The 23,994-nt window shown below is 43.8% G+C and overlaps 1 protein-coding gene and 1 pseudogene across 3 annotated transcripts; both read right to left on the bottom strand.

Annotated features, from left to right (window-relative positions):
• Positions 1-1,662: 1,662 nt before the first annotated feature.
• dhx37 (DEAH (Asp-Glu-Ala-His) box polypeptide 37) lies at positions 1,663-16,353 on the bottom strand. Of its 2 annotated transcripts, none has more exons than XM_014161496.3 (26): positions 16,167-16,353; positions 14,616-14,750; positions 14,210-14,379; positions 13,958-14,070; positions 13,443-13,797; positions 13,166-13,314; positions 12,927-13,019; positions 12,734-12,830; positions 12,381-12,494; positions 11,850-12,165; positions 11,679-11,755; positions 10,787-10,916; positions 10,616-10,692; positions 7,211-7,443; positions 6,988-7,099; positions 6,776-6,882; positions 6,415-6,603; positions 6,098-6,222; positions 3,738-3,854; positions 3,419-3,591; positions 3,192-3,306; positions 2,958-3,095; positions 2,578-2,672; positions 2,393-2,466; positions 2,215-2,312; positions 1,663-2,125 (listed from the first exon to the last, which is right to left on the bottom strand). In XM_014161496.3, exons 1-26 carry the CDS (start codon positions 16,174-16,176, stop codon positions 2,049-2,051), a joined length of 3,489 nt encoding a protein of 1,162 aa, XP_014016971.3. In that variant the 5' UTR covers positions 16,177-16,353; the 3' UTR covers positions 1,663-2,048. The 2 variants fall into 2 exon arrangements, with proteins under 2 accessions (XP_014016971.3, XP_014016972.3); XM_014161497.3 differs by lacking the exon at positions 16,167-16,353 and adding an exon at positions 14,970-15,679.
• Positions 15,870-23,630, bottom strand: LOC106580474 (platelet glycoprotein Ib beta chain-like; annotated as a pseudogene). The gene is made up of 2 exons (XR_006760910.2): positions 23,466-23,630; positions 15,870-16,800 (listed from the first exon to the last, which is right to left on the bottom strand). The product of XR_006760910.2 is annotated as a platelet glycoprotein Ib beta chain-like (transcript).
• Positions 23,631-23,994: the final 364 nt, after the last annotated feature.

Genomic DNA, 23,994 nt, shown 5'->3' with positions numbered 1-23,994 from the left:
TGTTAACTTTAAGGGACTAAAACCAGATATAAAGTATCTAGAAAAGATAATGGACCTATATATATTTTTAATACATATGAGAACTAACAATCACTCAAATAAAAGCTACAGAAAAATAATGACTTTAGGAGTATTGATTTTGTTATGTTTGAGCATAAGAACACAGCAGGACGGGTCAAAATGCATAACAATTGCAAGAAATGGTGTAGGCGTATAGACAGGTTGGTTATTTAGCAACAGAAACGACTTGCTCGCAACCATGGGGCAAAACAGATGTTGGCTCTCCAATGTTTACCGAAAACATAAATACATTTGCACAATGACCACTTGTCGCTTAAATACACTGAACATAAATATGAACACAACGTGCAACAGTAACAGTTCATATAAGGAAATCATTAATTGAAATAAATTCATTAGGCCCTAATCTATGGATTTCACATGACTGGGGATACAGATATGCATCTGTTGGTCACAGATACCTTACAAAAAAGGTTGGGGTGTGGATCAGAAAACCAGTCAGTATCTGGTGTGACCACCATTTGCCTCATGCAGAGACACGTCACCTTCGCATAGAGTTGATCATGAAGTTGATTGTGGCCTGTGGAATGTTGTCCCACATCAATGGGCCTCAGGATCTTGTCACGGTATCTCTGTGCATTCAAATTGCCATCGATAAAATGCCAAATACCATAACCCCACCACCACGGGGCATTGTTCACAACATCATTAGCAAACCGCTCGCCCACAACGCCACACACACTGCCTGCCATCTGCCCAGTACAGTTGAACCCGGGATTCATCTGTAAAGAGCACACTTCTTCAACGTATCAGTGGCCATCGAAGGTGAGCAGGTGTCTACGGAAGGTGGTGATTGACTCCGCTGTCCTGGCGTCGTGAGGGAGCTTGTTCCACCATTGGGGTGCCAGGGCAGCGAACAGTTTTGACTGGGCTGAGCGGGAACTGTGCTTCCTCAGAGGTAGGGGGGCCAGCAGGCCAGAGGTGGATGAACGCAGTGCCCTTGTTTGGGTGTAGGGACTGATCAGAGCCTGAAGGTACGGAGGTGCCGTTCCCCTCACAGCTCCGTAAGACCATATTGAATAGCTACCATTTTATTTTTAATGGTTCTCATTCAAACATGTTAATTTAAAATGGTGTAGTTTAAAAGTACATACGCTCTAGTCAATCCATATTGCAGAAGTTACAGCATGATTGAAATTTATAAGCAATGTTACCACGTTAGCAGAGACTGCATTCACGGAAATTACCTTTTCATTTCAATCGCGCAATCAGTAACGCTTCAGCTATACAGACTGAATAGAGACCTAATTAGTATCAAAAACCCTTTGACAAGCAATCTAAGCAGTGTCAGTCTGAACATCTCAACGTTGGTTTGGAGTTTATAGCCTTAAAACGGTGAAAGAGATACTTTGTTTATGCCCATTTTTTTGCCATTGAAATACATTGGAGATCATTTTACATATTGTTGTAGTTAAAGTATTAATGCTAACCAAAATATTTTCTCAAGCAATCTAAGTTGGGGAGGTCTGCACCTCGAAGTTAGTTTCGTATGCATAGCTTATATCGTTTAAACGCTAGAGCGAGGGAAATAAATATGATAGTAAGACTATGCAAGAAATCTTCAGGAAACACACTAATAAATTAAATTAAGAAGAAAAGTAAGCCTTCGTATTTATTTTGGCCGTCAACTGCGTGGTAAAAGGCTTCATCTTCAAGAAGATTTGGGGATTTTCATTCTGTCCAAGATTGATCGAATCTCATTCAAATCATCAGTTTCATACTAGCACAAATAAGCAGTCTTAAAAATGTATCAAAGCACAACAAGAGAAGGACACATGGTCCAAATGAAAGATTAGCCCTTCCCCTGAACAGTTCTGTACAGAACAGCCAAAAGGTCCTGTGTGTTGTGTGGCCAGCTGAGGTATGGATAACTGGCTCCCTGGTATGGGTAATGGGGTTGTGTTGATGGCACTGTGTTGGTATGGCTGGTTTGGCAGGCAGCAAAGCTGGTATCAGTGTCCTCTGTGTCAGATGGGAGGCCAGCTCTTGGCCACATCTTGGTGCTTAGCTTCAGGGATCCACTGGCAGTATGCAGTCAAGAGGACTGGAAGGAGAAAATTACGAGAATAGAGAACATCATGTTAAACAATTTGACACGTTTGACAGTCTCATTGAAATGACACAAATACGTACATTTGTTGTTGTTCTTCCAGGATGAGAGCAGTACGTCTCTGCAGTCCACTCTCTCTGACACCAAAGCTCCCAGCAGAGCCTCAGTCCTAGGCTGGAGTCTGACAGAGGAAAAACAACATTAAGCATTACCACAGACAGACCCTCCTATGTGGTGTAGTGAAAGGAACGCTTGGCTTACTTTGCCCAGGTCTTCATCATGATGGAAGGGTTTGAGAGAAGATAACTGCTGTGCTGCTTCAATTTAGGGCAGACCTGAAACACACAAATAAAAGTGAGTGCAGTCAACCTCCGTTTTACTCCATCTATATAGTACACTTATAGGTTAAAGGGTTGCCTTTGGGATGCAGCCAGTGCTTTCAGTACCTGTCCTTCCAGAAGGAACCTGGCAAACAGTTTATATCGCTCCAGGCCATCTGGGTAATCCATCTCTATAGCAGGAAGCTGCCAGCCACATCGGACTAGAGGGAGATACGGGGAATAGAGTGTTAGGCTCAATCTCAATCAGTGTTTCTGTGATTCTTCACATCCTCTCTCCTTTTCTACTGTATTAGAGAAGGTCCAAGGTCCCTCTCCTCAGACCTTCCTCTCCAATACATTTTGAGGAGATGAGGGGATTCAGGGAATTGAGGAAAGATGAATTGAGACAGAGCCAGAGAGATCAGAGACGTTACAGCCCACACAGACCATGGAGATACTGTATTACTGAACGTGACAAAGACAGGCATGGTGTAGAGCAGACTCACAAAAGGTGCTGGTACAGTGACATTTGACCCTGCCTGTAGAGGCACAGAGCCATGGCGACGGGGTCTCCAGAGGAGATCCAAAATGGCAGTACTGGGTGAGGAGCTGGGGAACCCACTCTGGTTCTACCGCTGACACACCTGAGAGAGACAAATCTCCCTAGTTAACAGCTGTTGGCATAACCGAATACTGATGACATTAAGCTGTACTATAATCAGTGGAAGTGTTTCACCTACCTCTCATGTACATCTTGGTGGTCTCCAAGACCTCCTGATAGACCACAAACTGAGGTAGCGTTTTAAACAGGGCTGAGGAGGGGTGGATGTAGACTGGCTCGTCCAGGAGTGGGGTCTGAAAAGGGTTAACACAACACTATCAACAAGCAGGATCAGAAATGGGACTAAGAAACAAAGATAAAAACAAAAAAAACTTTCCTCACGATCAGTGTTATAGGTGAACTCACCTTGTATCCATTACTCCATTTTGAGTCTAGTAGTTCCTCTTGCTGTACCCGTCTGGCGAGGTGGTCTCCCAGTCCCGCCAGCACTATCTGACGTAAACACACCACCTGGCTCTCAGTAGGTGGAGCCATCTTACAGTCCACAAACACACCCACCTCTGGACACACTGAGTTCACTATGGAAGGAAAGGACAGAGTTTTTACTTAAGAATTGCACTGTTGGTTAGGGCCTGTAAGTAAGCATTTCACTGTAAGATCTACACCTGTTGTATTCGGCGCACATGACAAATAAACTTTGATTTGATTTTGAGTGCGTGTGTACCTGCGTTGGTGAGCTGTCCTCTAAGTCGTCTGATCTCCAGCATGGCTTTATACCTCAGTCCATTCTCCTCACAGAATTTAAGAGTGCAGCCAGCAAACTCACACGCACCCACAGCACCTGAGGTAACCCATCATACTTTAACACAGACACATGTAGTACACTACCGGTCAAAAGTTTTAGAACACCTACTCATTCAACGGCTTCTCTTTATTTTTTACAATGAAGAAGAATAGCAAAGACATCAAAACTAGGGGGGGAAAAAAAACATATGGAATCATGTAGTAACCCAAAAAAAATGTGTTAACCTGGGATAGGGAGCAGTATTTTCACAGCCGGATAAAAAAAACGGACCCGATTTAATCTGGTTACTACTCCTGCCCAGAAACTAGAATATGCATATAATTAGTAGATTTGGATAGAAAACACTAAAGTTTCTAAAACTGTTTGAATGGTGTCTGAGTATAACAGAACTCATATGGCAGGCCAAAACCTGAGAAGATTCCATACAGGAAGTGATTAAATCGGGTACATTTTTTTTATCCAGACGTGCAAATGCTGCCCCCTAGCCCTAACAGGTTAACAAGGCACACCTGCTAATTGAATGTATTCCAGGTGATTGCCTCATGAAGCTGGTTGAGAGAATGCCAACAGTGTGTAAAGCTGTCAAGGCAAAGGGTGGCTATTTGAAGAATCTCAAATATATATTTTGATTTGTTTAACCTGTTAGGGCTAGGGGGCAGCATTTGCACGTCTGGATAAAAAAAAATGTACCCGATTTAATCTGGTTACTAATCCTACCCAGTAACTAGAATATGCATATACTTATTATATATGGATAGAAAACACTCTAAAGTTTCTAAAACTGTTTGAATGGTGTCTGTGAGTATAACAGAACTCATTTGGCAGGCAAAACCCTGAGACATTTTCTGACAGGAAGTGGATACCTGATGTGTTGTATTGACTTTAAACCTATCCCATTGAAAAACACAGGGGCTGAGGAATATTTTGGCACTTCCTATTGCTTCCACTAGATGTCACCAGACTTTACAAAGTGTTTTGAGTCTTCTGGAGGGAGATCTGACCGAACAAGAGCCATGGAACGATGATGTCCCATTAGACACCTGGCGCGCGAGTTCATGTTGGGTACCCTCGTTCCAATACGTTATAAAAGAGTATGCATTCGTCCACCTTGAATATTATTCATGTTCTGGTTAAAAAAGGCCCTAATGATTTATGCTATACAACGTTTGACATGTTTGAACGAACGTAAATATATTTTTTCCCCTCGTTCATGACGAGAAGTCCGGCTGGCTTGGATCATGTGCTAACAAGACGGAGATTTTTGGACATAAATGATGAGCTTTTTTGAACAAAACTACATTCGTTATGGACCTGTGATACCTGGAAGTGACATCTGATGAAGAGAATCAAAGGTAATGGATTATTTACATAGTATTTTCGATTTTAGATCTCCCCAACATGACGTCTAGTCTGTATCGCAACGCGTATTTTTCTGGGCGCAGTGCTCAGATTATTGCAAAGTGTGATTTCCCAGTAAGGTTATTTTTAAATCTGGCAAGTTGATTGCGTTCAAGAGATGTAAATCTATAATTCTTTAAATGACAATATAATATTTTACCAATGTTTTCTAATTTTAATTATTTAATTTGTGACGCTGACTTGACTGCCGGTTATTGGAGGGAAACGATTTCCTCAACATCAATGCCATAGTAAAACGCTGTTTTTGGATATAAATATGAACTTGATAGAACTAAAAATGCATGCATTGTCTAACATAATGTCCTAGGAGTGTCATCTGATGGAGATTGTAAAAGGTTAGTGCATCATTTTAGCTGGTTTTATGGTTTTGGTGACCCTGTCTTTGACTTGACAAAACATTACACACAACTCTTGTAAATGTACTGTCCTAACATACTCTAAATTTATGCTTTCGCCGTAAAACCTTTTTGAAATCGTAAAACGTGGTTAGATTAAGGAGATGTTTATCTTTCAAATGGTGTAAAATAGTTGTATTTTTGAAAAATTTGAATTTTGACATTTATTTGGATTCAAATTTGCCGCTCTTGAAATGCACCTGCTGTTGATGGAGTGCACCACGGGTGGCACGCTAGCGTCCCACCTAGCCCATAGAGGTTAACACTTTTTTGGTTACTACATGATTCCATATGTGTTATTTCATAGTGTTGTCTTCACTTTTATTCGACAATGTAGAAAATAGTAAAAATAAAGAAAAACCCTTGAATGAGTAGGTGTTCTAAAACTTTTGACCGGTAGTGTACAGAACACACAGACAAAGAAAAACACCACCACACCCTCATACGCTCACACTCCAGCCTTACCCAGCAGGACCATGAGGTCCCCCAGCAGTAGAGAGGCTCCCTGCCCAGCCCACAGCCTCCTCATCTGGGCCAGCCGGGCTCGACGCTGGGCCAGCTTGGAGCTCTCATCCTCACTACCAGCAGGTCTGGACCAATAGAGACGGTGGAGAGAGAGAGAATGTAGAGACGCAAAGACATTAGGATCTTGTTTAAATATGCATTTCACAATAGGTAACGAAACCAAAACACTGATCAGAAACACACGCTATTCTAATGTCTATGCATTTTAGAATAATCCCATAAACACACATTTCCTGTACTCTCTCTCTGCCCCTCACCTGTCCAGATCCTCAAAGATCTCCCGGACCGTCATGGCGGCCACCACGGCGATGACGTAAGGCAGACAGTCCTGCTGCTTCCCTAGCGCCAGCATCTTAGCGTAGCGCGGTGACACGGGGAACGACGCCATTGCCCTGCCTAAGGGGCTGATGGGACAGCTCAGACGCGCTCGCTCCATCTCCTTAACCCTAAAGCAGATAGAGATGGATTGATCGATGGGTAGGTTTGCTGCAGGAGGGGATAGTGGGGTAGAGGATCTGAAGAGGGGACTTCAGATATACCTGCTGAAAAGTGAGTTTTTGAGCAGTGAGGTAGGTTGAGTGAAGGGTGAGGTAGAGTGAGTCAGGTTTAACCGCTTACCGCCCGGTGCGTGGCGGCTCCTCTAGTGCTCCCAGTGAAACCAGTAACTGTTCTGCTGCCACCAGCGCCTCAGCTGAGGGAGTTGTAGGGAATGGGAAATTGACCACCTGAACACACAGGAACACACCATTAGCCAAATAGGTAGTGTCTGACTAAATTCACAGGAAGACTTTCTCCCTCTACAGCATCAATCAATGTGTTATTTCTCTGACCTTGTCTATGTTAAGGTCCTTCATCTGTAGTACCAGGTCCTCAACTGGCCTGCGGGTGATCTCTGCCTCCGAGAACAGACTGAAGTCTCCAAACACCGCTGATGAGTACAGCCTAGCACACACAGTCAATAGCACATTCAATTTTATCCCAGTTAGAAATGATTGAGGTTAAAAATGGGGTGTGAAAGCATTTACTTTAACAATTAAACAGCCCAGTTCTGACCTATAGCAGTGTCCAGGTTCGGTACGGCCTGCCCGGCCTGCCCTCTGATTGGCTGAGGCCTGTGAGGTCCAGGAGACCTTGAAGGAGGAGACCCCCGTGACGCGGTCGTAGAAGCGCTTCTTGACCCGACCGCAGTCGACCACATACTTTATCCCCGGGATGGTTAGAGAGGTTTCTGCTACGTTGGTAGCCACAACACACAGACGTGCACCATGGGGAGGGGGCCGGAACACCTGAACACAAAGATTAGAAACACACATATATACAACGGAAGTTGAAGTCGGAAGTTTACATACACTTTGGTTGGAGACATTAAAACTTGTTTTTCAACCACTCCACAAATTTCTTGTTAACTTCTTTGGGATAGGGGGCAGTTTTTCACATCTGGATGAAAAGCATGCCCAGAGTAAACTGCCTGCTACACAGGCCCAGAAGCTATGGTATGCATATTATTAGTAAAACTGTTTGAATGATGTCTGAGTATAACAGAACTCATATGGCAGGTGAAAACCTGAGAAAAATCCAACCAGGAAGTGGGAAATCTGAGGTTTGTAATTTTTCAAGTGATTGCCTATCCAATATACAGTGTAAATTTGGTCAGATTGCACTTCCTAAGGCTTCCACTAGATGTCAACAGCCTTTAGAACGTTGTTTCAGGCTTCTATTGTGAAAGGGGAGCAAATAAGACCAGTCCCAGTAGGTGCCTCAGCTGAAAGCCTTTAGTTGTTGATCGTGCGCGGTCATGAGCACGAGCTCCGTTCCCTTTCCTTTCTAAAGACAAAGGAATTGTCCGGTTGAAACATTATTGAAGGTTTATGATAAAAACATCCTAAAGATTGATTATATACATCGTTTGACATGTTTCTACGTACTGTAATGGAACTTTTTTGACTTTTCATCTGGACAAATGCACCTTGTGCATTTGGATATGTGAACTAAACACGCAAACAAAAAGGTATTTGGACATAAAGATGAACTTTATCGAACATTTATTGTGGAACTGGGATTCCTGGGAGTGCATTCCGATGAAGATCAAAAGTTAAGTGAATATTTATAACACCATTTCTGACTTTTGTTGACTCCACAACATGGTGGGTATCTGTATGGCTTGTTTTGGTGGCTGAGCGCTGTACTCAGATTATCGCATGGTGTTCTTTCACCGTAAAGCTTTTTTGAAATCTGACAGTGGTTGCATTAAGGAGAAGTTTCTATAATTCTGTGCATAACACTTGTATCTTTTATCAAAGTTTATGATGAGTATTTCTGTAAATTGATGTGGCTCTCAGCAAAATCACCGGATGTTTTGTAGGCAAAACATTATGCGCCAATGTAAACAGATTTGATATAAATATGAACTTTATCGAACAAAACATACATGTATTGCGTAACATGAAGTCCTATGAGTGCCATCTGATGAAGATCAAAGGTTAGTGATTAAGTTTCTCTATTTCTGCTTTTTGTGACTCCTCTCTTTGGCTGGAAAATGGCTGTATGTTTTTTTGTGACTAGGCGCTAACCTAACATAATCGTATGATATGCTTTTGCCATAAAGCCTTTTGAAATCAGACACTGTGGCTGGATGAACAAGAAGTTTATCTTTAAAATGATGTATAATACTTGTATGTTTGAGGAATTTTAATTGTGAGATTTCTGTTTTGAATTTGGCGCCCTGCAATTTCACTGGCTGTTGTCGAGGTGGGACACTAGCATCCCACATATCCCAGAGAGGTTAACAAACTATAGTTTTGGCAAGTCGGTTAGGACATCTACTTTGTGCATGACACAAGTCATTTTTCCAACAATTGTTTACAGACAGATTATTTCACTTATAATTCATTGTATCACAATTCCAGTGGGTCAGAAGTTTACATACACTAAGTTGACTGTGCCTTTAAACAGCTTGGAATATTCCAGAAAATGATGTCATGGCTTTAGAAGCGTCTGATAGGCTAATTGACACCTGTGGATGTATTTCAAGGCCTATCTTCAAACTCAGTGCCTCTTTGCTTGACATCATGGAAAAAGCAACAGAAATCAACCAAGACCTCATAAAAAAAACAGTGTAGACCTCCACAAGTCTGGTTCATCGTTGGGAGCAATTTCCAAACGCCTGGGGGTACCACGTTCATCTGCACAAACAATAGTACGCAAGTATAAGCACCATGGAACGACACAGCCGTCATACTGCTCAGGAAGGAGACGCGTTCTGTCTCCTAAAGATGAACGTACTTTGGTGCGAAATGTGCAAATCAATCCCAGAACAGCAAAGGACCTTGTGAAGATGCTGGAGGAAACAGGTACAAAAGTATCTATATCCACAGTAAAACGAGTCCTATATCGACATAACCTGAAAGGCCGCTCAGCAAGGAAGAAGCCACTGCTCTAAAACCGCCATAAAAGAAGCCAGACTACAGTTGTCAACTGCACATGGGGAAATAGATCATATTTTTTGGAGTAATGTCCACTGGTCTGATGAAACAAAAATAGAACTGTTTGGCCATAATGACCGTTGTTATGTTTGGCGTAAAAATGGGGAGGCTTGCAAGCCGAAGAACACCATCCCAACTGTGAAGCACGGGGGTGGCAGCATCATGTTGTGGGGGTGCTTTGCTGCAGGAGGGACTGGTTCACTTCACAAAATAGATGGCATCATGAGGAAGGGAAATTATGTGGATGGAAAATTATGTGGATATATTGAAGCAACATCTCAAGATATCAGTCAGGAAGTTAAAGCTTGGTCGCAAATGGGTCTTCCAAATGGACAATGACCCCAAATATACTTCCAAAGTTGTGCCAAAATGGCTTAAGGACAACAAAGTCAAGGTATTGGAGTGGCCATCACAAAGCCCCGACCTCAATCCTATAGAAAATTTGTGGGCGGAACTGAAAAAGGATGTGCGAGCAAGGAGGCCTACAAACCTGACTTAGTTACACCAGCTCTGTCAGGAGGAATGGGACAAAATTCACCCAACTTATTGTGGGAAGCTTGTGGAAGGCTACCCTAAACGTTTGACCCAAGTTAAACATTTTAAAGGCAATGCTACCAAATACTAATTGAGTATGTAAACTTCTGACCCACTGGGAATGTGATGGAATAAATAAAAGCTGAAGTAAATCATTCTCTCTACTATTATTCTGACATTTCACATTCTTAAAATAAAGTGGTGATCCTAACTGACCCAAAACAGGGAATGTTTACAGGGATTAAAATGTCAGGAATTGTGAAAAACTGAGTTTAAATGTATTTGGCTAAGGTGTATAAACTTCAACTGTACATGCACAGTAAGCATGCACACAAGGACAAGCTCACATGCAAGCTTGCACAGACAAGACACAGATCATGCATTAATGCAACAATATCACTTCATCTAGTGTAGATTTATTGTGCCAAGTGGCCCGTTTTACCTTGGCCTGCTGCTCTGGAGCCAGGAGAGAGTAGAGGGGGAGGACATAAAGAGGGAGGGACGGGTCCGCCTTCTCCTCTACAGACAAGGAGAGAAAGAGAACATATGAATCAAGGATACACACCTGAGAGCTGAATGGCAACACATACACCTAGCTGTCCTTTTCTCTTACCTGTGTCTGCAGCGTCGTCTCCTAGTTCCAGGTCGGACCCCTCCTCATCATCTATCCCCGCCAGACGATCCTCATCCCCCTCATCCACCGGCAACGCTGAGTAGTTATCCAGGTCAATACGGGGCAGGGACTACTCACACACAGAAACCACACACAAACAGCGTTAAAACATTCACTCACACACTTCTCAACACAGTGACAGAATAACTACCGTAAATTCCGGACTATAAGCCGCAACTTTTTTCCCAGGCTTTGAACCTCACGGCTTAAACAATGACGCAGCTAATATGGATTTTTCCATATATTGCCGCTCAGTTTTTTGGCGGCATGAAGCTTTCATTAGACCAATGAAATTGCCGAATGGGTTACGGTCAAACAACTTTTTTGTTTACTGTTTAGATTAAATCGAGCGCTCTCAAACTTCCCATCATTCTGATTACGGTAGTCATTTCGTCACCCTCATCATGGCAAAGACACGGAGAAATGCATATGATGCGATTGATCTGGCTGTTGGAAAAGGAAATAGAGCTGCTGCACGGGAGCTTGGTCTTAATGAGTCGATGATAAGACATTGGAAACAGCAGCGTGAGGAATTGACTCAGTGCAAAAAGACAACTAAAGCTTACTGCTAATTTTTTATTTTTTGTTACAAGCCGTGTTTCGTTAAAGCTTATTTATTTTTGTTACAAGCCGTGTTTTGTTAAAGCTTATTTATTTTTGTTACAAGCCGTGTTTCGTTAAAACCTGTTTCAATGAACCGGTAGGCACCTGCGGCTTATAGACATGTGCGGCTTATTTATGTTCAAAATAATATATATTTTTTTAATTCAGTGGGTGCGGCTTATATTCAGGTGCGCTTAATAGTCCGGAAATTACGGTAAGTAGTACGTACCACAGTTCTCTTATGTTTGGCTTTCTTAAACTTCTTCATCTCATCTGAGGAGTCTGTTGCTGCCTCCTCTCCCTCACCTTATCAGAACACACAGTCATACATTTTACACTGTGTAAAGACTGTGTAAAAAAAATTCATAAATAATAATAATATTTAAAAAAAAAAACATACCAGTAGCTGTGTTGCCCCTCTTGAAAGGGAAGGCCCTCCTCAGTCTCCTGCAGACAGAGTGGACCTCAGCCTGGCCCGTCAGGAACACCAGGATACCCCCAGGGGGCAGCATGCGGTGGATCTTACAGGTCTTGTGGAACACCTCTCCAGTGTAGTCCTCCAGAGGAGTCCGTTTGTTAAAGTGGACGCTTACAGGGAACTGACGGGCCTCCACCTTGATGACGGGAGGAGGAGTAGGAAACAGCTTCCTGTTTTCTGTGAAGTCCTCCACACGCAGAGTAGCTGACATCACTATCAGCTTCATGGGGAGGCCTTTCTGTAGGACACACAGGAAACAGGGTAGGGAAAAATAAGGACAACGGCAAGTTGGGTAGAGAAGTCTGCTAATAAATCATTATTTAGTAAATAGTTTATAAATCTTTACATAAGTTGTGCATATATTAAGTAACAGGCTCAAGGTGTCAGGAACCCCCAGTCACTTGTTGATGTTCTTTTTTTAATAACAAAAAAAATGAACCCCGTCTGTCTGACCTTGTTTCTGAGTGGTACGATGCGTGACAGCAGGCCAATCAGGATGTCTGTGTACACACTCCTCTCATGGGCCTCATCTATGATGATCACACTGTACCTCTGGAGCAGGAAGTCCTACAGCGGAGAGCGACAGAAACTTAGATTGCGTCTCAAATGGTACCCCATTCCCTATACAGTAGCGCATTATGGGCTCTGGTCAAAAGTAGTGCAACAAAGGGAATAGGGTGCCATTTGGGTGACTGAGGCAAATAGACTGAGAATGGAGTCATACAATAAATATGGAAAAACATGGGGGGGCAGATAGGTAGGGAGAGGGAAGGATGGAGAATAAGGAGAGGGGGTGGGAGGATTACCTTCTGAATCTCCTTCAGCAGGACTCCGTCTGTCATGAACTTGATCTTGGTGTCACAGGTCACATTCCCCTCATAACGGATCTGGTACGACACCACCCTAACAACAGACAACCAAACACATACAGAGCCTCAGCAGACACAACCAAACACAAATGGAAACGAAATCCAAACACTAGCCATTGTGTGTGTGTACCGTGTAGACAGGTTCATCTCTTTGGCCACTCTGTGGGACATACTGACAGCTGCCACCCTCCTAGGCTCTGTCACACCAATGATTCCAGTGCCACTGGAGAGAAACAGGAGGGAGAGGGGTAAACAGAGATATGATAGTATTAGTGGAGTGAAAAAAGGCTTCAAATAAACATACAAAAAAGATAAGTGGTGAATAAGAGAGTGAAGCAGAGAAAAAGAAGAGCAGGGTGTGTGTGTTACCTGGCATATCCAGCCTCGTACAAGAACTGGGGTACCTGGGTGGTTTTACCACTTCCTGTCTCTCCACACAGAACCACAAAACTGTTCTCTCTCACCGCCTCCATGATCACTTGCTCCTCAGCCAGCACTGGCAGCCTCAGACGGGCCTCCTACACACATTGCAGGACAAACAAATGCGCGCACACACAGCAGGAGAAATAAAGACAAATGCTCACGGCTTGAGAAAAACAAAGAGAATGTGCATGAGAAACAAACACACAACACAAGAAACACACACCTGCATCTCTGGCAGCCTGTCCACGGAGATGAAGATTGCTGGCTCGGATGGCTTTTTACTGGAGGCCTGGGCTGGGCCTGACTCCTCGCTCGTCTCCTTTTTCTCTTCCTTTTTCATCTCCACCTCTTTCTCCTGGCAGGAGGAGGCTGGCTCTTCAGATTCTGAGACATTAGTGGCCTCCACCCTTCTATTCCCCATCCCTCCATCATCCATCTCTTCATCAGATGAGTCCAAATCACTACTCTCCTCTTCTGCCTTCTCTTCCTCCCGTGCTCTTCGTTTCCTCTTCCTGTTGGCTCCACTCAGGCTGCTGATCCTGGGCCCTGAGGCTCCGTCATCTACCTCATCAGGAGTCCTGAGAAAGACAACACCACAGAGGATGACACACAAGCCTTCAGTAGACCAGGACACTATCACTCCAACTGAATATCATTGTTCATCAGTCAACCTGAGCTTATGGAAAGCATCACTAAACCAAATGCTGCTACAATGGCTTGACAGTCCCACTGCCTTACTGTTTGGTCTGGTACTGCTTGTCTCCTGTGCCCAATTTGGAGGTGGTGTAGAGCAGCTTCAGCTCAGAGTCAGGCAGCTGCACTTCGGCCAGTTTGGCCAGGATGTCTACTCTCTGGAAGTCAAAGGAGGAAGATAATGAATAGTGTAGTTTCATGTTTTTGTGCAGAACTATTTCAAATGACACACTTCATAATTATACTTGACTGAAACTGGTCTGGTCTGACTCAGAGATGGCAGATTGAGAATGTTACCTTGGCTTTCTTCTCTTTGACCTCCAGGACTTTTTGTAGATGTTTCCTCTGTTTCTTGGTAAGGGGCTGTTTCTTAGTAAGGGACTTCTCAATGCCCCTCTTCTTCTTGGCTTTGGTGGCTGGAAGGACCAGGGCATTGCTCTCGTCCACCCCCTTTAGGTTGGCCCCGTCTGTGGGACATGGAACAGAGTATTATGAGTACACAAGAATCACACCCATTACAACACCAACCTCACGAACAGTAGTTTTACATTTTAGTAGCAGACGCTCTTAACCAGAGCAACTTTAACAGTAGTGAGTGCAAAAATGTTCATACTTAGTTACCAGGTATCTCTCCCCTTCCCCACCCTCGTGTGTACCTACATATTTTGAGAGCCATTGGGCCACAGGCGCTTGAGTGTTGTACCTTTGAGTTCCACTACAACAGTCTTCCCCTGCTCCTTGGCCTCTGGAGGTGGATGTGTCTCGTTCTGCTCCCGTCCCTTCCAGTTGTGCCTCTTCCTCAGCCGCCCCATCTTACGGCACGTAACAGACAGGAGCTCTATGGATCGCACAAAGAGAATATCGCATTGACAGGGAGGTGAGTGCTACAAGTTCCCATTTAAATATGTCGGTACTAATGCGTTGTTAAGCTTTTTTGAAAACAAATGTAGCCGCTGGTAGGAAGAGCCTAAACAGCTACGGTAGCTAACTTTACTAATGCTAGCAAAACTATTATTGTGAAACGCGAACTCCATTGGCTAGCCAATACAACACTTACCGTGTCAATACGTAGAAATGATGGTAATGTATGGCGCATAAACGTTAAAGACAAAATGCCGTCCAGCTCGCTCTTGAAACTTTTCCAGGATCTCACGTGTATACAACCTGAAGCCTGGGTCCGTCACACATTGTGTTCCGACACTGATACATGATCGGTATGAATGTTCCGCCCTCTTTTTCAGAACGCTATGGTTATGTATATATGTGTTACAATATCTTTCAACGTTCCAGTGAATAACGCATTTTTATTCGATGAAACAGACGTACAATAGCTAATATGACACATGTGTATAATGGTGTGCTAAACTGCTCTGTGTGGAAGTGTATTGAATAGCCTAGGTCTAAAGTAGCCTAGGCAGACGATAGCGGACGCCAGATCTGCACTATCGTCTAGGGTTGATGTGCCTAGTAGTAATACCAAAGACAGTACAAACTCTGTGTCGTCCGTGGACCGGGTCCTACATAAAGCATCCTCCATTCATGCTGAAAAAGCATAATGTTACTCTTTTAACTAGCTTTAATGGCGGGCCGTCGAATAAATTAACCCGAAGCTGGTTGAGATAATGCCAAACGCGAAGAAAGCTGCCATTAAGGCAAAGGGTGGCTACTTTGAAGAATATCAAATATAAAATACATTTTTATTTGTTCAACACGTTTTTGGTTACTACATGATTCCAAATGTGTTATTTCATAGTTTTGATGTCTTCACTATTATTCTACAATGTATAAAATAGTAAAAATAAAGAAAAACCCTTGAGTAGTAGGTGTGTCTAAACTTTTGACTGGTAATGTACATCCCAAACCTTTAAAAATACACCCATTTAAAAAATGATAACACAATACAGTATTATTGTAAATTAAATGTTATCTCTATCTGCAATGTATTCAAAGCTTGATGTATTATTTTAACAGCTTTATTGAGTGATGCAAGCAACGAAACATATTGAAAGAATCCTCAGAAAATAAATGCATAACCACTTAGATTTGCCCATGTTTCTTGTCCTGTGAGTCTCTCTGGAATCTCCAGTCTCCAGTGAATCTAACAAGTCCCTTTTCAAGCTCACCAGCTTGACCCCTTTAAGGGTCTCTCTCTACTCTGCCTTTTGCTGTTTCCTCTCCCTCTTCTCCCTCCTTGCCTACCTGCCCCCTCCCTCCCCTCTTCAGATGCTGCTGGCCTTCAGGGGCTCATACTCACTATTACTCATAAGCCCCTACCCCCCCAGCGAAGCTCTCCTCTGTGGTCCTTCGAGCCTCACGGGACAGTCTTTCAAACCTCCTCAGGAATACGACCATGGCACCCAGCAGCCCCACCTGCATCGCCACAAACACAAACAGAAAGACCTGGGAGGCCAGTGCCAGGTCACAGTACCAGTGGTGACAGGACTCCAAAACCTCCTCCTCAGCCAGGTAGACCACCCGCCTTCCCCGCAGGCCAGGAGGGGAACTGCAGGTGACATTGTTGTGTCCCGTGTAGTCGACAGGCTGTTTGAGCAGCCAGGAACGCAGGTAGAGCACGCCGCAATCACACGCCCAGGGGTTGCCATGGAGAGAGACAGAGCGGAGGGAGGAAAGGGAGTCCAGCAGGCCGTTGGGGAGCGTGGTCAGCTGGTTGTCGTGGAGACGGAGCTCGATGCTGGCGGGAGGGAAGTGGGAGGGTAAAGAGGAGGTGGTGAGGGTGCGGCTGCTGCAGTCTACCTGACCACCATGACAGGAGCAGGACAAGGGACAGCCTGATGACCCTTCAACCCTCCCTGGGGTCAGCAAGAGGAGGAGCAGACCCAAGAGTTGGGTCACACATGGCAGGAACCCCCTCATCATCACTGCCAATTCTGGAGAGGGAGGGAGGGTGAAAGGATGGAGAGAGAGAGAGGTAGGGAGACATATGTCATACTGGAAGGGTGGAGGAGAAACAATACCAACTCATGTCTGTGGATGTCTCTGCCATGTGAGGGATGCAGATATAATTTTAGTGTGAGTGTGAAATTAGTCATTAAAATAGAATATGTATCATTCCAAGCAAGGGAGATAGCAACCCAAAAGGCCTTTTCACACTGCATTGTTCTTAGCACCAGGCTAGACTGGCCCTGGACGGGGTCATTCTTACACTGTGGTACCTTTTTCTGTCCACAGGAAATATCACTTCTTATTTAGTGTTAAATGTGGATTCCAAAATGCTTTAAACATAAGGTCAGGTGTCCTTTACCTTAAGAACACAAAAATATGGATCTTGAACACTTTTTTTCAGTGGGTGTAAGCGTTTTTGCCATGTTCCTGGGTGTTATTCATCAACTTCCACGAGAAATATAAGCCTTAAACTAATTCAACCTTAAACTACTTCATTATTTTATAGTCCTAGTTATAATCTCTCTGATAAATGTTATTTTTTATGATTATTGTATTTATTATTATTTTATTTAAGATTTTTTTATGTGTGACTGATATCACTTTTGTTCGTTGTTCACTCACAGAGCTATGGCTAATTTGGGCTTCAAATGTCCAGCCTGTTAGGTTCCACCCTGTTGGGAAAATGCACCACCCAAAAAATATGTGCCTTTTTTCCTGGAGTTATGAGGTCCAAAAGGCACCGCATTGTAGGAATGACCCGGCTAGCTTAGCCAGAATTCACACAAACATTTGTTAACCTGGGCTAAGCGTTAGCCCTGGGCTAAGGATTCCGGTGGTGTAAAGTACTTAAGTAAAAATACTTTATAGTACCACATAAGTTGTTTTTGGAGGTATCTGTACTTTACTTTACTATTTATATTTTTGACTACTTTTACTTTAACTTCAATACATTCCCTAAGAGAAATGTACTTTTTACTCCATTCAGTGTACATTTGCCCTGATACCCAAAAGCGCTCCTTACATTTTGAATGCTTAACAGGGCAGGAAAATGGTCCAATTCACACACTTATCAAGAGAACATCCCTGGTCATCCCTACTGCCTCTGATCTGGCGGACTCACTAAACACAAATGCTTTGTTAGTAAATTATGTATTGAGTGTTGGAGTGTGCCCCTGGCTATCTGTAAGTTTATAAAACACAAAAATTGTGTTTTCTGGTTTGCTTAATATAAGGAATTTGAAATCATTAATACTTTTACTTTTGATACTTAAGTATATTTTAGCAATTACATTTACTTTTGATACTTGAGTAAAAGTGAAAGTCACCCAGTAAAAGTCTAAAAGTCTAAAAGTATTTGGTTTTAAATGTACTTAAGTAATTATGATGATTGGGTACTTTTTCCACCACTGAAGGATTCACACACTTGTACTCCAAAGCCCTGAGCTAACGAACAATTTGGACCAACATTCTATCTCTGACTCGCGCCCAAGGTTATAAACGCTAAGACATTTATTAACCCATTAATTCCTCTTGCTTCTAGGCTAGCATTTGATGTCCTCTTGCTTCTGGGCTAGCATTTGATTTCCTCTTGCTTCTGGGCTAGTATTTGATTTCCTCTTGCTTCTAGGCTAGCATTTGATTTCCTCTTGCTTCTAGGCTAGCATTTGATTTCCAACAGTGATGGTTTGTATAAACCTTGCTGTCTGCCTGTCCGACATCAAGAAACAATGTTTCACTTTTGAAATTCGATCTCGCTGGTGTGCAGAGAATGCTGTCAGCGAACGAGATATCAACTTTCCTGATCCAGGCGAAATCATGCAACAATATTATTATTATTGATATATGCAATGCTGGAGTGGTGTAAAGCTCGCTGCCATCGGACTCTGGAGCAATGGAAACGATCTGGCAGTCCGACGGATGAATCTGGGTTTGGCGGGTGCCAGGAGAAGCTACCTGTCCAAATGCATAGTGCCAACTGTAAAGTTTGGTGGAGGAGGAATAATGGTCTGGGGCTGTTTTTCATGGTTCGGGCTAGGCCCTTTATTTCCAGTGAAGGCAAATATTAATGCTACACAATACAATGACATTCTAGACGATTCTGTGCTCCCAACTTTGTGGCAATAGTTTGGGGAAGGCCCTTTCCTGTTACAGCATGACAATGCCCCTGTGCACAAAGCGAGGTCCATACAGAAATGGTGTGTCGAGATCGGTGTGGAAGAACTTGACTGGCCTGCACAGAGCCCTGACCTCAACCCCATTGAAAACGTTAGGGATGAAACCCTACTAATACACCACGACGGCTCTACCGAAGTAACCGCACGAGGAGGCTATAACAGACTTCCTCCGTCGCGATGTCCCTCTAAGGCCCTTCTGCTAGCTTGCTATCCCCGGCCTGCTAGCGCTATGAATCGCCTTGTCTCCAGCTAGCTTAATCTACTCACTGGACCCCTATGATCACTCGGCTACGCATGCCTCTCCCTAATGTCAATATGCCTTGTCCATTGCTGTTCTGGTTAGTGATTATTGTCTTATTTCACTGTAGAGGCTCTAGCCCTGCTCAATATGCCTTAGCCAACCACTTAGTTCCACCTCCCACACATGCGGTGACATCACCTGGTTTAAATGTGTCTAGAGACAATATCTCTCTCATCATCACTCAATGCCTAGGTTTACCTCCAATGTACTTACATCCTACCATACCTTTGTCTGTACATTATGCCTTGAATCTATTCTATCGCGCCCAGAAACCTGCTCCTTTTACTCTCTGTTCCGGAACGTCCTAGACGACAAGTTCTTATAGCCTTTAGCCGTACCCTTATCCTACTCCTCCTCTGTTCCTCTGGTGATGTAGAGGTTAATCCAGGACCTGCAGTGCCTAGTTCCACTCCTATTCCCCAGGTGCTCTCATTTGTTGACTTCTGTAACCGTAAAAGCCTTGGTTTCATGCATGTTAACATTAGAAGCCTCCTCCCTAAGTTTGTTTTATTCACTGCTTTAGCACACTCTGCCAACCCGTATGTCTTAGCCGTGTCTGAATCCTGGCTTAGGAAGACTACCAAAAACCCTTAAATTTCCATCCCTAACTATAACATTTTCTGACAAGATAGAACTGCCAAAGGCGGCGGAGTTGCAATCTACTGCAGAGATAGCCTGCAGAGTTCTGTCTTACTATCCAGGTCTGTACCCAAACAATTCAAGCTTCTACTTTTAAAAATCCACCTTTCCAGAAACAAGTCTCTTACCGTTGCCGCTTGCGATAGACCACCCTCTGCCCCCAGCTGTGCCCTGGACTTCATATGTGAATTGATTGCCCCCCATCTATCTTAAGAGCTCGTGCTGCTAGCAGACCTAAACTGGGACATGCTTAACACCCTGGCCATCCTAAAATCTAAGCTTCATGCCCTCAATCTCACACAAATTGTCAATGAACCTACCTGGTACAACCTCAAATCCGTAAACACGGGCACCCTCATACATATCATCCTAACCAACTTGCCCATCCTAACCAACCACGATCTCAGCGATCACTGCTTCATTGCCTGCATCCGTAATGGGTTTGCAGTCAAACGACCATCCCTCATCACTGTCAAACGCTCCGTAAAACACTTCAGCGAGCAGGCCTTTCTAATCGACCTGGCCCGGGTATCCTGGAAGGATATTGACCTCATCCCGTCAGTAGAGGATGCCTGGTTATTCTTTAAAAGTGCCTTCCTCACCATCTTAAATAAGCATGCCCCATTACATTTTTTTTTATCCAGGAACATATATATCCCTTGGTTCACTCCAGACCTGACTGCCCTTGACCAGCACAAAAACATCCTGTGGCGTACTGCATTAGCATCGAATAGCCCCCGTGATATGCAACTTTTCAGGGAAGTTAGGAACCAATATACACAGGCAGTTAGGAAAGCTAAGGCTAGCTTTTTCAAACAGAAATGTGCTTCCTGTAGCACAAACAAAAAAAGTTCTGGGACACTGTAAAGTCCATGGAGAATAAGAGCACCTCCTCCCAGCTGCCCAATACACTGAGACTAGGAAACACTGTCACCACCGATAAATCCACTATAATTGACAATTTCAATAAGCATTTTTCTACGGCTGGCCATGCTTTCCACCTGGCTACCCCTACCCGGTCAAGTGCCCTGCACCCCCCACAGCAACTCGCCCAAGCCTCCCCCATTTCTCCTTCACCCAAATCCAGATAGCTGATGTTCTGAAAGAGCTGCAAAATCTGGACCCTTACAAATCAGCCGGGCTAGACAATCTGGACCCTCTCTTTCTAAAATGATCTGCCGAAATTGTTGTAACCCCTATTACGGTTCAACCTCTCTTTCGTATCGTCTGAGATTCCCAATGATTGGGGAGACACTCTAGACCCAAACTGCTACAGACCTATATCTATCCTACCCTGGCTTTATAAGGTCTTCGAAAGCCAAGTTAACAAACAGATTACTCACCATTTCGAATCCCACCGTACCTTCTCCGCTATGCAATCTGTTTTCAGAGCTGGTCATGAGTGCACCTCAGCCACGCTCAAGGTCCTAAACAATATCATAACCGCCATCGATAAGAGACATTACTGTGCAGCCGTATTCATCGACCTGGCCAAGGCTTTCGACTCTGTCAATCACCACATTCTTATCGGCAGACTCAACAGCCTTGGTTTCTCAAATGACTGCCTCGCCTGGTTCACCTCCTACTTCTCTGATAGAGTTCACTGTGTCAAATTGGAGGGCCTGTTGTCCGGACCTCTGGCAGTCTCTATGGGGGTGCCACAGGGTTCAATTCTCGGGCCGACTTTCTTCTCTGTATACATCAATGATGTCGCTCTTGCTGCTGGTGAGTCTCTGATCCACCTCTCCACAGACGACACCATTCTGTATACTTCTGGCCTTTTTTTGGACACTGTGTTAACTAACCTCCAGACGAGCTTCAATGCCGTACAACTCTCCATCCGTGGCCTCCAACTGCTCTTAAATGCAAGTAAAACTAAATGCATGCTCTTCAACCGATCGCTGCCCGCACCTGCCTGCCCGTCCAGCATCACTACTCTGGACGGTTCTGACTTAGAATATGTGGACAACTACAAATACCTAGGTGTCTGGTTAGACTGTAAACCCTCCTTCCAGACTCACATTAAACATCTCCAATCCAAAATTAAATCTAGAATCAGCTTCCTATTTTGCAACAAAGCATCCTTCACTCATGCTGCCAAACATACCCTTGTAAAACTGACCATCCTTCCGATCCTCGACTTCGGGGATGTCATTTACAAAATAGCCTCCAACACTCTTCTCAACAAATTGGATGCAGTCTATCACAGTGCCATCCGTTTTGTCACCAAAGCCCCATATACTACCCACCACTGCGACCTGTACACTCTTGTTGGCTGGCCCTCGCTTCATACTCGTCACCAAACCCACTGGCTCCAGGTCATCTACAAGTCTTTGCTAGGTAAAGCCCCGCCTTATCGCAGCTCACTGGTCACCATAGCAGTACCCACCCATAGCACGCGGTCCAGCAGGTATATCTCACTGGTCACCCCCAAAGCCAATTCCTCCTTTGGTCGCCTTTCCTTCCAGTTCTCTGCTGCCAATGACTGGAACGAACTGCAAAAATCACTGAAGCTGGAGACTCATATCTCCCTCACTAGCTTTAAGCACCAGCTGTCAGAGCAGCTCACAGATCACTGCACCTGTACATAGCCCATTTGTAAATAGCCCATCCAACTACCTCATCCCCTTACTGTATTTATTTATTTATTTTGCTCCTTTGCACCCCAGTATCTCTACTTGCACATTCATCTTCTGCACATCAATCACTCCAGTGTTTTATTGGTATATTGTAATTACTTCGTCACCATGGCCTACTTATTGCCTTACCTCCCTTATCTCACCTCATTTGCACACACTGTATATAGACTTTTTCTACTGTATTATTGACTGTATGTTTGTTTATTCCATGTGTAACTCTGTGTTGTTGTATGTGTCGAACTGCTGTGCTTTATCTTGGCCAGGTCGCAGTTGTAAATGAGAACTTGTCCTCAACTAGCCTCCCTGGTTAAATAAAGGTGAAATAAAAAAATAAAAAAAATTAAAAATTGGAATGCCAACTGCAAGCCAGGCCTAGTCACCCAACATTAGTGCCGACCTCACTAATGCTCTTGTGGCTGAATGGAAGCAAGTCCCCGCAGCAATGTTTCAACATCTAGTGGAAAGCCTTCCCAGAAGAGTGGAGGCTGTTATAGAAGGGGGACCAACTCCATATTAATGCAGATCATTTTGGAATGAGATGTTTGACGAGCAGGTGTCCACATACTTTTGGTCATGTAGTGTATATGAGGATTTGAAAATTATATCTAACCTTTGATCTTAATAACAATTCAGTTATACCCCATAGTAGTTGTTTTCTAAAGAGGAAACATAGTTGTCAGACATTTTTTATAACTACCACTGGAAGAAAAATGTATCTTTGACAGGTTTTTCTGACATCTGAGACCATTCTCCAATCAAATCAAATTTGATTGGTTGCGTACACATATTTATCATGCTTGTGATATCATACACGGAGAAAGCCTAATTAAACAGTTAAGTTACAGTCATAGTGAAAGGTGTTATGGTCTTGTTATGGTCAGGAGAGGGTGCCTTACCTTCCATGTTGTGTGTGGTCGTAGCAGGAGTATGTGGTCGTAGCTGTTGCATGTGTTCAGAGCAGGGGAGGTTTGCTACTCATCACTCAGAGGCATGAGAGTGTATAAAAGTCCAAGCTGGCCTGCACTGATAAAGCACCCTGACACTCACATATGGTTGACACACACTACTGATTGGACACAGGAAGAACATATTTATTTATCGCTGCCATAGAGGCTCCTGTTAGGGAAGCCTTATTTAAGCTTCAGGGGGGTGTATGGACACAGTTAATACTAACACTACTGGCCCCTATTGATACATCTCTACAAACTATCCACAGATCAACAGTATTTTACCATACTGTATGTGACAGACCACAGTACACTAGATTAGCAGCTAAGCTTCCTGCTTCTCTGGGTGCAACCCAGGATAAACGTTCCCCACAACGGCTCGTAGGTTCACCGTCTACAGTAACTATACTATAGCTGCAGCTAAGCCCTCATCATTCAGCTCCAAACAGTCAGTTGGGTTAGTGATGGATCTGACTGT

Source organism: Salmo salar, chromosome 20, assembly GCF_965601325.2.
Source record: "Salmo salar chromosome 20, fSalSal1, whole genome shotgun sequence".
In the NCBI taxonomy this organism is placed as follows: domain Eukaryota; kingdom Metazoa; phylum Chordata; class Actinopteri; order Salmoniformes; family Salmonidae; genus Salmo; species Salmo salar.
Note: the sequence above shows the minus strand (reverse complement) of the source record. Positions and strands in the feature narration are given on the sequence as shown.

Coding starts and splice junctions, on each gene's coding strand:
- dhx37 (XM_014161496.3), bottom strand. Junction 13,315..13,442: donor ACAGGCTGCCAGAGATGCAG/GTGTGTGTTTCT, acceptor CAATGTGTGTAG/GAGGCCCGTCTGAGGCTGCC. Junction 3,855..6,097: donor GGACCTCATGGTCCTGCTGG/GTAAGGCTGGAG, acceptor GGGTTACCTCAG/GTGCTGTGGGTGCGTGTGAG.